Source organism: Pieris rapae, chromosome 7 (genome assembly GCF_905147795.1).
Source record: "Pieris rapae chromosome 7, ilPieRapa1.1, whole genome shotgun sequence".
In the NCBI taxonomy this organism is placed as follows: Eukaryota; Metazoa; Arthropoda; class Insecta; order Lepidoptera; family Pieridae; genus Pieris; species Pieris rapae.
In genome coordinates, this window is record NC_059515.1 from 5,495,018 (window position 1) to 5,507,055 (window position 12,038).

The following is a 12,038-nucleotide window of genomic DNA, read 5'->3' on the forward strand; positions in this document are numbered from 1 at the left end:
AGTATGATTTTGGACATTCCATTGAATATCTAAACTCCACGAATGCTCACTTTTGGCAACATAATGTATGATTGATTATAATTAAATGTAAATTGAATAATAACTGCCTGATACAACCTACGTATATTATTTTTTTGTATCCTAAACAACGTAATACCATAAAGAATTAAGCCAACAAGTAAATATAATATCAGATAAGTAGGCTAGATATTAAGTGTAGGCATAGAAAATAGGATTATTCGAAGCCTATTAATCGTTAATTTTGCACGTGAGTTTTTTTATAAATCATAATGGAAAATAACCGATCACAAAGACTAGAAAAACTATTTACACACAAAATAGTTGTATAATAATAGCCAGTAACTTTAAAGAAGTATTTAACTTCCCAAAAAAAAACAAACGCACTTCATCGCCGACAAACTGTTATACAGTTTGGCGATTTTTGATGTTATTGTAAATGTTTGACAAGTTTTGATAAAATAATTTAAAAAAAAAAGCTTTTTTTCGATATAATTCTCCTTTACTCTGTAAAGAACATTTGTGATAGCCTTCTTTGTTGAAAAACTAAGGACTGGAAGCAATTATCATTTATGTCTAACATACAAACCAAGCGAATCTTAAATTGTCAGAAATAATTTATCAAATAGTAGGTACTTTATGCAAATTAAATAATGAAATTACCATAAAAGATAATACTTAATCCATAGATATTTACTATAGAGTACTACAGATAGCTTAATTAAATAAAAAAGACCCAGGGATAAAAATTCCACACTATACACGAGTACATCTCTTTATAATTTTAATTTTTAAGTATATCCTGCGAATTGCAGAGACACTGAATTTAACTATGAAAATAGGTCATACATCAAGATGCAGATCGAAGAGGGAGCATTGTCCGTCCGTCACCGTGCGTTATCAATGGTCCTGCAATTTGCTATTATTCCCACCGTACATCTTGTACAGTGTAAGTTACAAGCCTACGTCGCATCATATTAGGTACACATATCATTGTATGGGAGGAAGAAAATGTAGATTTTTTAAAAATAGAATAGATTTAACTAATCAAAGTGTGTAACATAGCTACTTTGCATTTTTGCCATCTCATAGATGGTTCATTCTTTCTTTTTTTTAAACCATTCGAACGGGAATCAATAAAATCTTTAAAGGTAGTTTCCACTGGGCCTTTGCAGTTGAATACCTTGCAAGTTTTCCAAATTTCGAAAAAATAATAAATAATCAGGAGGTCCGGGGAGTATGATAGATATCTTAGACATTCTTATTGAAGTCTTGAGGAGTCTTGAGGAGTCGTGAAGTAGCAGCAGCCTTGAGCGATTGACCAGCTTTTGTTAGTTAGCTTTGATAAATGAATTGGCGATAGCCAAGAGCGCCCATTTCATGTTCGCTGTCAGAATTTGTTGCTAACTTGGAACTGATTCACATATTTATATACATGAGAGAGGTATTTTTGAAATAACAACGATCTAAAACGTCATAAATATGAAATATTATTTATTTATTTATTTAATAATAAGTAATCCAACAGCTACTTAACACATATTATTATACAAAACACAAATACAATACACAAAGCCAAAACAGATTACACAGATTAAATTTAAAAAAAAAAATAACTGGCATGTCTTAAAAAAATTATCTATTCCTAGTAAAATCATGATGTTTGTGTTAGTAAAATATCACACTAAGTATCTGTATACGAAATACTACCATTTGATAACAAAAACCACGTTTTAAAAAATAAAAATGAAACCTCTATATTCCTACATCTTATCCCATACAATATTCGTCCGGCCGTCACTCAGTGGAAATATCCCATTATGTCGCAACCACACGCAATGCAGTGGCAATTCTTTTACAAGTACCACATAATATGACCGGAACAGATTTGAGATGTCTTATAACCGATGTTTACCTACTTCTTATTGAATTAATGCCTTAGCGGGTTCTTTCTTTCGATGCTTTGTTATCGAAACGAATATGTTTACTGCAAATAAGCTTGGCTTACTGCAAATAAGCTTATATATATGATAGCTCGTTGCTTAACGAAATCTGAATATAATATGTTTAAGTTTTTAATTAACGCATAAGCTAAGCTAGTCAGTCGATTTACATTTATAAATATACTTTACAAAGTTCTTTGTTTGTTTGTGTATCGTTTTTTGTATAATTTTTTTAAACTATTTAGTTGCCATGCTTTATAGGGATTTAACATTTGTACTGTGACGTAGTTTTTCAGACACCAAAATTAAACCCCTTATATTATATTAGACAATGTAATGATTTGTGAATGTGAAATAAAAATAGGTTATATTTAATTGGATAAATGTTATCTGTATATCCCCAAGAGAAAAACTTAGAAAAATATTTTTAATCTAGCATTCCTAGTACGTGTCTACAGTATTCATAAAACCTCTATTATTTATGTGATATTTTATTCGACTGAGAACCGTTTCGCTGCCGCTATAGCTTAATTTATTATATAGTTAGTAATTTAGTTTAGTTCGTAAAACTCATATTAAATTTCCATTTTCCGCATTATTAATTTATTTAAACGTGTACTTGTATTTAAATTGGGAAGTCAGCATTGAAGCAGGGATTTTTATTATATAGTTATTATATTTATTAGTATTTTATGTTAGTTATTATTTATATTAGTATTTTTAATTCTTTTTGTTTTGAATGGCAATGGAGCTACACCGATAACAAGTGATTACCATAGCCAGATTCTAAATTTTACAGCTGCTATGAAAAAATGCCGCGTAGCTAGCAGATTATGATGTTAATTTATTTATTCATGTCACCAATAAGCAATATTGCAATATTGCAACTTCTCAAATAAAGCACATAGATGTGAAGAACTCGCAAGAAATTCTCCTTGTTTTAAAGTTAATCATCATAATAATTTGTATATTCCTCCTCAGAATGTGGCTAATGGTTCCCGCGTTACTGTGTCTGGTATCGAATTCGGTGGCGGAATGGCGTTGTCCAGAGCTTAGTGCGCGCCCATCGGCCGAGTGTTCGTGCGATCTACCTCACACACTTCGCTGCGCAGGCGATCATACCGCCCTACAGGTAAATCTACATTATTATAGACTATTAAACGATTATTTCAAAAGTATATTCCTTCACAGCATATTGCTGACATTCACAGACATCTTAAATCTGTGTTCATAATATCGGGAGCCTGAGATACCTGTTCTGTACATGTATCAGGTGATTTGTATGGTGATGCGATAATTATTTAACAGGCTAACTTTTTAAATGATTCTTAGGTTATTTTATAGGAAATATTGCGTTCTTTAAGAGTATGCATACCGATATAAAAATATAATATTTATTTTTAACATATATATATATATATATATTTATATATATATATATATATTTATAACAATAGCAGCGTAAAAACTAGATGATAAACAAATCGAAATCATAGTATCCAACAAAATAGATTGAAAGAATTCCTTTTCTTTTGAAGTCTTGTCATTGAGAGTGTCAATGGTGTAATTTCATTGGATTTTCGAAGTTTCGAATATAACGAAAACCGACATTTTTACTAAACCTATAACTTATTTTTCTGAACTGTCCTTTACCCGCAGGTAGCATATTAAACATTCATTTCGCCTAAATACATGTGCCTATTTCTCAAAAGATTTCCAGGTTTAAAGCTTTTTAAATATAATAAATTTTATTTCAACCTATTCCAAAACATATTTCATATTACGAGTGAAAATATGAACAAATAACTTAATAATGTCTTTTGTCGCCTGTCACGTAAAACACACACGATCTCAGACTATTATTACTTTTCCTTTTATAAACGGTATCTTATAACCCATCAGTGTTTACGAACATTGACGGGAATAATATAGCCTCTACCGTAAGAGATAAAATGTAAGTTTTATTAGAAGTATAAAAATTATATTCCACGTCCTTAGTTTATTGAATAAACTTAACAACGACACACAAAGCCGGTAAGTTTCGCAAGTTTGTGTTAATAGTGTAGAGGAACGAAGTTTCTCTTCTCCTTCTCTTTCTCCAACCTACAGAGAAAATCCTCAACAAGTCACTTGTCAAGGGCCCCAGTGGCTAAGGTCAAAAGGTTTACGCAGGTTGCTAGGTTTGTTAGCAGGTCCATTGTATATATTCAGCGCAGATTGTACATGAATACACAAAAATAATTTAAGTAAGGTTCTCTTACCTAAGCAATTCAAATTCAAATTCAAAAATCATTTATTCATGTAGGTAAAATAATGTACACTTATGAACGTCAAAAAAAGAGATATACATTAAATGCTTATTATAATTTATAAGGACAAATAAATCGTCCGCATATTATAATAGATGCCTCTTCGACTAAATCTAGAGCAAAACAAACACACATTTCTATCACTGGCCGCAAATATTTCATATTTTTTCTTCGAGTGACAATACAGATAGACATTATGGATTACTCTTGGATTGAGCCAAATATTTTTAGGTCGCTATCTTGTCTATTTATTTTATACAAACCATAATATAGGGATACAATTTAATATTCATTTATATATGTAAATAATGATGAATGAATATAGTAAATTAGTTAAAGTTCTAATTTTTTTAAGGTACAATTGTGATTAGATATATATAGATAATCTTTTTTGACCTTATTAATAAATTAATTTTTTTTAAATTTAAAACAAAAAATAATCTCAATAAGTATTAACTTAAAATAAATAACCTTGCTTTGAAACAAAATAAAATCTCGATAACAATCTTTGCACCAGATGCTTACCCAATGTGTTACGCTTGCCCAAACTACGTATTACGATTAATGAAAAGTTCTAAAAGATATAGATTTTGCTTTTATTTTTAATGTCTTCTATTGCTTCAAATATCACTTTATTAGTAAAGTTTGTTAACTAGTATTGCCGTATGTATGGCGCAAGGTAAAACAGTTCCTAGGCGGATGTGATGAATCTCCCGTATATTCCGCAACCACATCTTCCATCTACCTACCCGTCTCTTGCCTTGAAATTTGTCCATTATTTCGAGCTGCAAGTCAAATCGATGTTAGTCATGTCCGGATTTTCCGAAAGTCTGCATGAACTTTTAATACTGTGACGGTAGCACTACATCTCAAAAGCTAGGTGCCATTTTTATTGTGGATTGGTGTGAAGTTTTGTTAAATGTCAAGTCGATCCATTAAAGTATTTATTATAGTGGTATAACATTATATTTCAAACTATTCATAAAATATACATTATGTTACAAAGACTATTTATACAATTTAATTTTCACCCTTTATCTTAAAAATATACAAAATTAAGCATCACTTAATTAAGCAGTCAACTTTACTCAACTATTATGACAATGCTGTAAAACACGCAAGTTGTTAGATATGTATATTTAAAATAAATTAGAGAATAGTAATAACTAAACAATTTTGAATTCAAAATGTGTTTATCGTTCACATAGAACTGTCAAGTTTAGTAATAACGTATAATAGAAACGATATAATTTGTGCCCAACTTTTGTATACAAACGTACAGTGATTTGTTTCAAACAGACCACAAATTGGAAATTTCTTTTTTAATTTTGTGAATTTAATGAGAAATCTTTCAATACGACCAGAGACTAAAGAAAAAATATGGATTGAGAACAACAATGGTTGGAAAATTGAATTCGCAAAGACCAAAAGATGTATTAAGAGAAGAGCGATTGTTCAGTTTTCATTATTAATTTTTATGTGACCTGAGCTTATTGAAGCTTTGACGTAGCTTTTTAAAACTATCTTTTTCTTTTCGATCCATTTTTTGATTCATATATAACAGGGTTGATTACATGTTTATATCATATATTAATCAATAATTTCGACTTGTATGATTCAGTTCAAATAATCGTAAAAGTAGGCAATAATAAAACGATATAAAAAGTTCAACATTGACCAGGGCTTCAAAGAGTTTTAAATTGAAACACACACCCATTAACCGATAAATCAAATAAAACAGCTTTCTCGTATTAGAAGAACATTAATTAAATTTTATATTTACTCTGAGCTGCAGACTAGGAGCAAATTGCCCTCAGAGCTAAACGAATTAATACAACCAATGAATTCGGTACCAATCATTCATTTTAACTGAATCGAATTTGTAAAAGCAAAATTTTATTTGAAATAATTTAAATGATTTCATTGTATTTATAATAGGTTCATAGTTCTTTCTTCACAACTGAGCTTAAAGCAGTTTTTGACACGCACCATCACTATGTGGAACCAATTTGACTGAGAGTCCCTTAAGGAAAGAGCCTGATTGATTGAAGACGGATTCTTAAATGGCCGGCAACGCACTGACGAGTCATTTGGCCTTTAGAGTTTCTAAGGGGCGGCGGTATCACTTCACATCAGATGTACCTCATGCCCGTTTCACCTCTGTTCTATTAAAAAAAAACCCTAACAATTCACAAACATTTCTTTGTTGTTAAAACACACTCAGGAAATCCGTACGTACGCATTTACGAACGCAACTTGAATCGTTTTAAATTTAGAAATACAGAACATTGGTTCTCAGTGTACATAATCCAGTGAAGTAAATCGAACCATGCATATACTTACCTGTGTTACTATATTTTTAAGTAAATAAAAGTTTATTACCTTAAATAATATAAATAATAAAAGTATATACCTATTCTTAAGAATTACGTTAATTAGATTTTCTTTTCAGATAATAGGTCGACATCTCCGCGAAAAAAGAGGGAGAAATAAGAATTCAGCTGTCTCGCTCTTAGACTGTGCTCTGCGCGGCGTGACGTCCCTCCCCTCTGCCTCAGTGGCAGAACTTGCAGGAGTAGGACTTCACGGTTTAGTGATATCTTCTGGGGACATTAAACGGGTGCAACAGGGTGCATTCACGAGTATCGCTAATACATTATTGGCTTTAGGTAACACACATATTTCTTTCAAAACTGGCTTACGTCAGCTCAATTAGAGGCTCTTAGATTTTACATAAGAAAATTGATTAATTGTCACAATTTATAGCATGTCTAAGATATATTTTACACAGAGAGAAGATGGAGGAACCGCATTCAAATTACAATAATTATTTAAAATATCAATGTAAATGAGACATCAAAATATAATAAAAAACGCAATATGTTTGTGTACACCATCCGTACATTATTATTGAAGCTATGTTGCTGCTATATGTATGCTATATGTTGGTTCTAGTTAGTGTAACTGTGTGAGTACGGCTATAAATAAAAAAATAATAATGGCTTTAATTTGTGCCAACTGGAAACAAGGTACTTCGCCAATGTTGTTGATTTTGATCGGTAAAAATAATAATTATGCACCTAAAAAAAATAGTTGAAATTCCATTGTTAGTTTAAAGACAGCATAGACAACACAATTATGAGTAATAACGTGATTAAATACGAATAATTTGTATATGTAAATACACTTACACTTTAATAATTTAATTCTTTTGTTGACAGGTCTTCCAAATAACCAACTGCCATCAGTGCCTACGGAAGCTTTATCAAACTTAGGTTATTTAGACAGGTTAGATCTTTCAAATAACAAAATTCACGCGTTGGATGGAAACTCATTTAAGGTATACATATATTTTGTAATATTTTGAATTAATACCAAAAATCCGATCTAATTTAACGATTTGAAGTGGACTGTGGACACATGAAAGTGTGAATAATATGATAAATATAATTTAAATTTTGATCGAAATCGATGCAGAAAACTTTGTTAAAGAAAAATAATTATTAATATTATATTATAATTATATTATAAGGAGGAGACCTACTAAAACTTTGATTAAAGTCAATTAAATGCGGTTATTATAGAAAAGTGTTTCAGTAATTTTAATTTCTTAATGCATTTTGTGTTTAATTATTTTTGTATTTTTATAGTTAATAAAAAAAATGTTTTGTATCAATGTGGTTGTTATTTTATGACAATGTATTGCTTCACAATTCATTGAATTCGATTCTACTAATCAACATACAATATTTGAGTAACAAAAAATAAAAATCTAAGTGTTAAATATCCGCTCCATGTCTCTTAAAACAACCCAGTCCATTAAAAGCCTAGGTTACGAGACTGATGTATTTTATGATAATGTTTCCAGGGTCTTCAAAATCTAACTTATCTCGACATAAACGACAATCAGCTGACGAGTATATCGCCCGAGGCTTTCAAACCCCTAATCAAATTATCAGTTTTGAGGTTAAGAGGAAACCTCCTTAAAGTATCAGCCTTATCTTCGCTCAAGGTACGGATTAATATTAACCAGAATATTAGCGAAATTAGCTCTATAGTTACTTTTAACTCGTTAGCAAGATGTTGATAATTATTTTTTTTATTCTTTGGGACTGTGTAAATGTTAGTACAAATACACAAAAGTCTGCACGGTGATTAATATGTCTTAATATGTTTCAACTTATTGTATTGTCAGATTCCATATTTTGTAATATTTAAAAAAATCTGCTTCAGCTGAAATTCTAAATTCAAATTTGTTTATTTTTAATTATAAATTCTGTGGCAATTCTTGGGCACATATCTTTAAATTTGATTTTAGAACACTTGCATGATCTAAATGAACAACGTTGTAGTTTCCCTATCTTTTACTTGAATCTGGCATAAAGTTTAAACCATTATATTATAACTATCATCGTTGAACATAGTTTTGTGGAACATTTACCTAAAGATAAAATCGTTGAATTTCGAACGTACATATCTAAACTATTCATAGGGGGCTAAATCGTTGAAAGAACTAGATATATCGAGCAATGCCTTGGAAGGGCCTGTGGGACCCACAACACTGCCGACCTTATGGGTATTGGAGACCCTACACCTGTCAGACAATACATTCGCGAGTATACGGCGTGGCGCTTTGGCAGGTATTTTGCTGGTTTTATTGGTGGTCACGGGAATTAAGTATTCTCAACCATGAATTGTATATTTCCTTGTGTGTATAATACATAATTTTATTAATATTGAAAGTTATTCTTAATATTTACTGTACTTATTGGAGTAGTCTTTTATACGTATTAGCTAACAGTTAAAAGCTTTACGTTAGCATAGACAATAATAGCTCATCGTGTCTTTTTTTTATATTTAGAAGCTATGGAGAATAAACAAAATTACTTGTATGTATCATTTTTAAATCCGACATTATTCAATACGAGGCTCGTATTGTGAATAACGTCGGATTGACGTAGTGTTTGTAAATCGACTCGTAGTATTTGTAGCGAAGCCGTATTAAAACGTAAATCAAATTAACAACTTGTTTCAATATTTATTAAATCCTCCATAATGTTTGACATTTTGACAGGTGCCTACTTATTTTTCAGGTCTCGCAAATCTTACACATCTAAATCTTCATAACAATCAAATAGACGTATTGGAGGACTACGCATTTAGACAACTCATTAACTTAACACATCTCGATTTATCACATAATGAGATCGTTTCCGTTTCTGGTATGTCATATAATTACATTCAGTATAATTATTAGTACTGTTATGTCCAAAATATAGATAGATTTTAATAGCTTACATGACCGTGGACAGATGATAGTTCATAGATAACATTTGACAGCTAATACTTGACAAATGACAGTAATAGTTCTGCTCATTAGTGTGCAGCTGTCGGTAACTAGTATATAATTAACTTCGTAACGCTAGTCAATTTAACAAGTCTAAAAGCAAAACGACGAAAAATCTAAAAAACACTAATGAGACGGAATGTATAATCTAAAAAACATGGATTGTCGGTGGCCTTTGACATCATTTAAAATTGTCACTTTTTATGGGCGACACCGGTGTAAAATTGGAACATATAGAAAACAAGCTAGAAAGGCAGCGCAAGTGTGCCGAAAATATAAAGCATGTCATTTATTGAAACCCTTATACCATTATAAATGATTGAAAATAAACATTACAAACAAAGATTCTTCTAAGTTTATTTAATTATTTGCTTTAAAATTACAGTTCTTGTATAAGTAGAAATAATTCATAACAGTCAATTATAAGGAAGTAGTGATCTTTCATCAGTATGGTTGTGTGTATGACTGGCTAAAAATATAGCACAAAATAACCTATTTATCTATTTATATAACTAATATATGCTGCAGAAAACTTACTTGCGCAGCATGTTGTGGCAAAGAAAAGTCGATTTTTAGACCTTAGTTGCCAATTCCTAACGATATTTGAACAAGTGTTAATTCCGCACATGGAAAGAAAATCCATTGATAAAAGAAACTGAATCATGAACATTTTTAGTAATGTTACATAAAGCTGTAATTGAATAACATTGTAATAAATCATTTCCGAGACATTATAGAATTGATATTCAAGAATATTTCCCAAGACCTAAATCAGATTAGGTCCAGATAAGCTTTATTGTGATAAAATGGGGCTCAGGAAGCCTGACGGTTCAATTTCCGCAAAAAATACCGAAGGATTGCGAAAAGATTGCCGTATTTTGCTTTAGTCATTATATTTTATGCTTTAATAAATTAAGTTAACAAGAAATAGTAATGTATTATTTTTACTGTCCTTAAATTATAGGTAGATCTAGAAAATTCAGGGCGTATTATTGTATATTTTTCTACAAAAACTATAAGTGATAATTGACTCTCGTAAAACAAGCAATTTCCTGTAACTGGTGTCATGACTAGAAAATCTTACAGGATCTAATAAACTCGGTCTAGATTTGTCAAGTATTAACTGACCACTGTCAGTAGTTGAATTCAAGCAATATTCTAAATTGGTAATTTCAACAATTTCAGTACATTTTCAACTCGTTATAATTCAAATTCAAATTTAAATTAATTTATTCATGTAGGTAACACAATGTACCTAACAAACGTCAATAAATAAACACATACATTATAAATGCTTCTTATTTTACATTTACTGCCAGTTTTTAAATCAAGGGCGTAGAACGGACGAGAAGAACTGGCAATAAACTCTCCACCAATCTTTTTAATCGCCAAGTTTTTGTTTTACAATTTTTTGTAAGAAGCTGCACCATTACACCATGTTACACATGAAATTTTGAAATAATCAATAATAAAATCAAAAAACAAAGATTTGTCCTCTATCATGGCATGATGGGAACAACACGAAAATACAATGATTGAAAATGATTATACAATGACATAGGTCTACCTGCACGTGTTTCGGTCTTGGCCTAACATTCTAGCTATTTCGTTGATCATTTTATAGGCAGATGGAAGAGCCTTCTTTGTCTGACAAAACCATCGATCAAGCCATATTTAGTACTTTACAATGTCTTTCTCTACTGTTCCAGCAAGTATTACTTGCCCAACAAAAGAAAAGTCTTTCGGTGCATAGCAATGCACCTTAACTATAGTCGATTATTATATTTTGTTTATAATTACGGTAACATACTTCTCTTAACTTATTTGTACTATATAAAAGTCAAATAGAAATTACAATGTTCGATATATCCTAGGATAGTTTCAAAAACCAAAAAATATAAGAATTGTTTATTAATCTCTTTATGATGAGTATTTACCTTATACCATGTAAAAAAATTTTGGAGAATTATTTATTTATTTTCCCAACAGGTGCCTCACTAGCGCAGCTAACGAACCTAGTTCACCTGGATTTATCCCACAATTTTTTACGTTCACTGTCTGCGGAGCCTCTACGGTCGCTCTACGATCTCACCGAGTTATTGTTACACGATAATGACATTTCGATTATTGAAGATGGGGCACTAGGACTACATAAAAATCTTAGCCGGTTTACTATTGAAGGTATGGTATAATTTACAATTTATTTATTATTAACAGCGAATGGTGTGATACTAGAATATGCGAACAATTTACGATTGTACCACCTTAACATTTTGTACCATAATCTTGCAATAAATAAATTATTATTATAAATTTTTTGCGTAATTCAGACGTGATTTATTGTTCCTGGCTGATTGATCATTTTCAATATAACCAATAAAGTATTTTTCATAAATAATACTCCGTAGCAAATACTAGAGC

The 12,038-nt window shown here is 30.7% G+C and overlaps 1 protein-coding gene across 1 annotated transcript in view; it reads left to right on the forward strand.

Moving 5' to 3' along the window:
* The window catches only part of LOC110995147 (protein artichoke), a 62,652-nt gene that overhangs the window by 39,186 nt on the left and 11,428 nt on the right, over window positions 1-12,038 (forward strand). The window contains exons 2-8 of the mRNA XM_022262170.2: window positions 2,943-3,093; window positions 6,723-6,939; window positions 7,492-7,610; window positions 8,139-8,282; window positions 8,763-8,910; window positions 9,364-9,492; window positions 11,607-11,798. Of these exons, the coding sequence (XP_022117862.2) occupies window positions 2,944-3,093; window positions 6,723-6,939; window positions 7,492-7,610; window positions 8,139-8,282; window positions 8,763-8,910; window positions 9,364-9,492; window positions 11,607-11,798 (1,099 nt within the window). The 5' untranslated portion in view covers window position 2,943. The remainder of the gene's footprint in view (window positions 1-2,942; window positions 3,094-6,722; window positions 6,940-7,491; window positions 7,611-8,138; window positions 8,283-8,762; window positions 8,911-9,363; window positions 9,493-11,606; window positions 11,799-12,038) is intronic.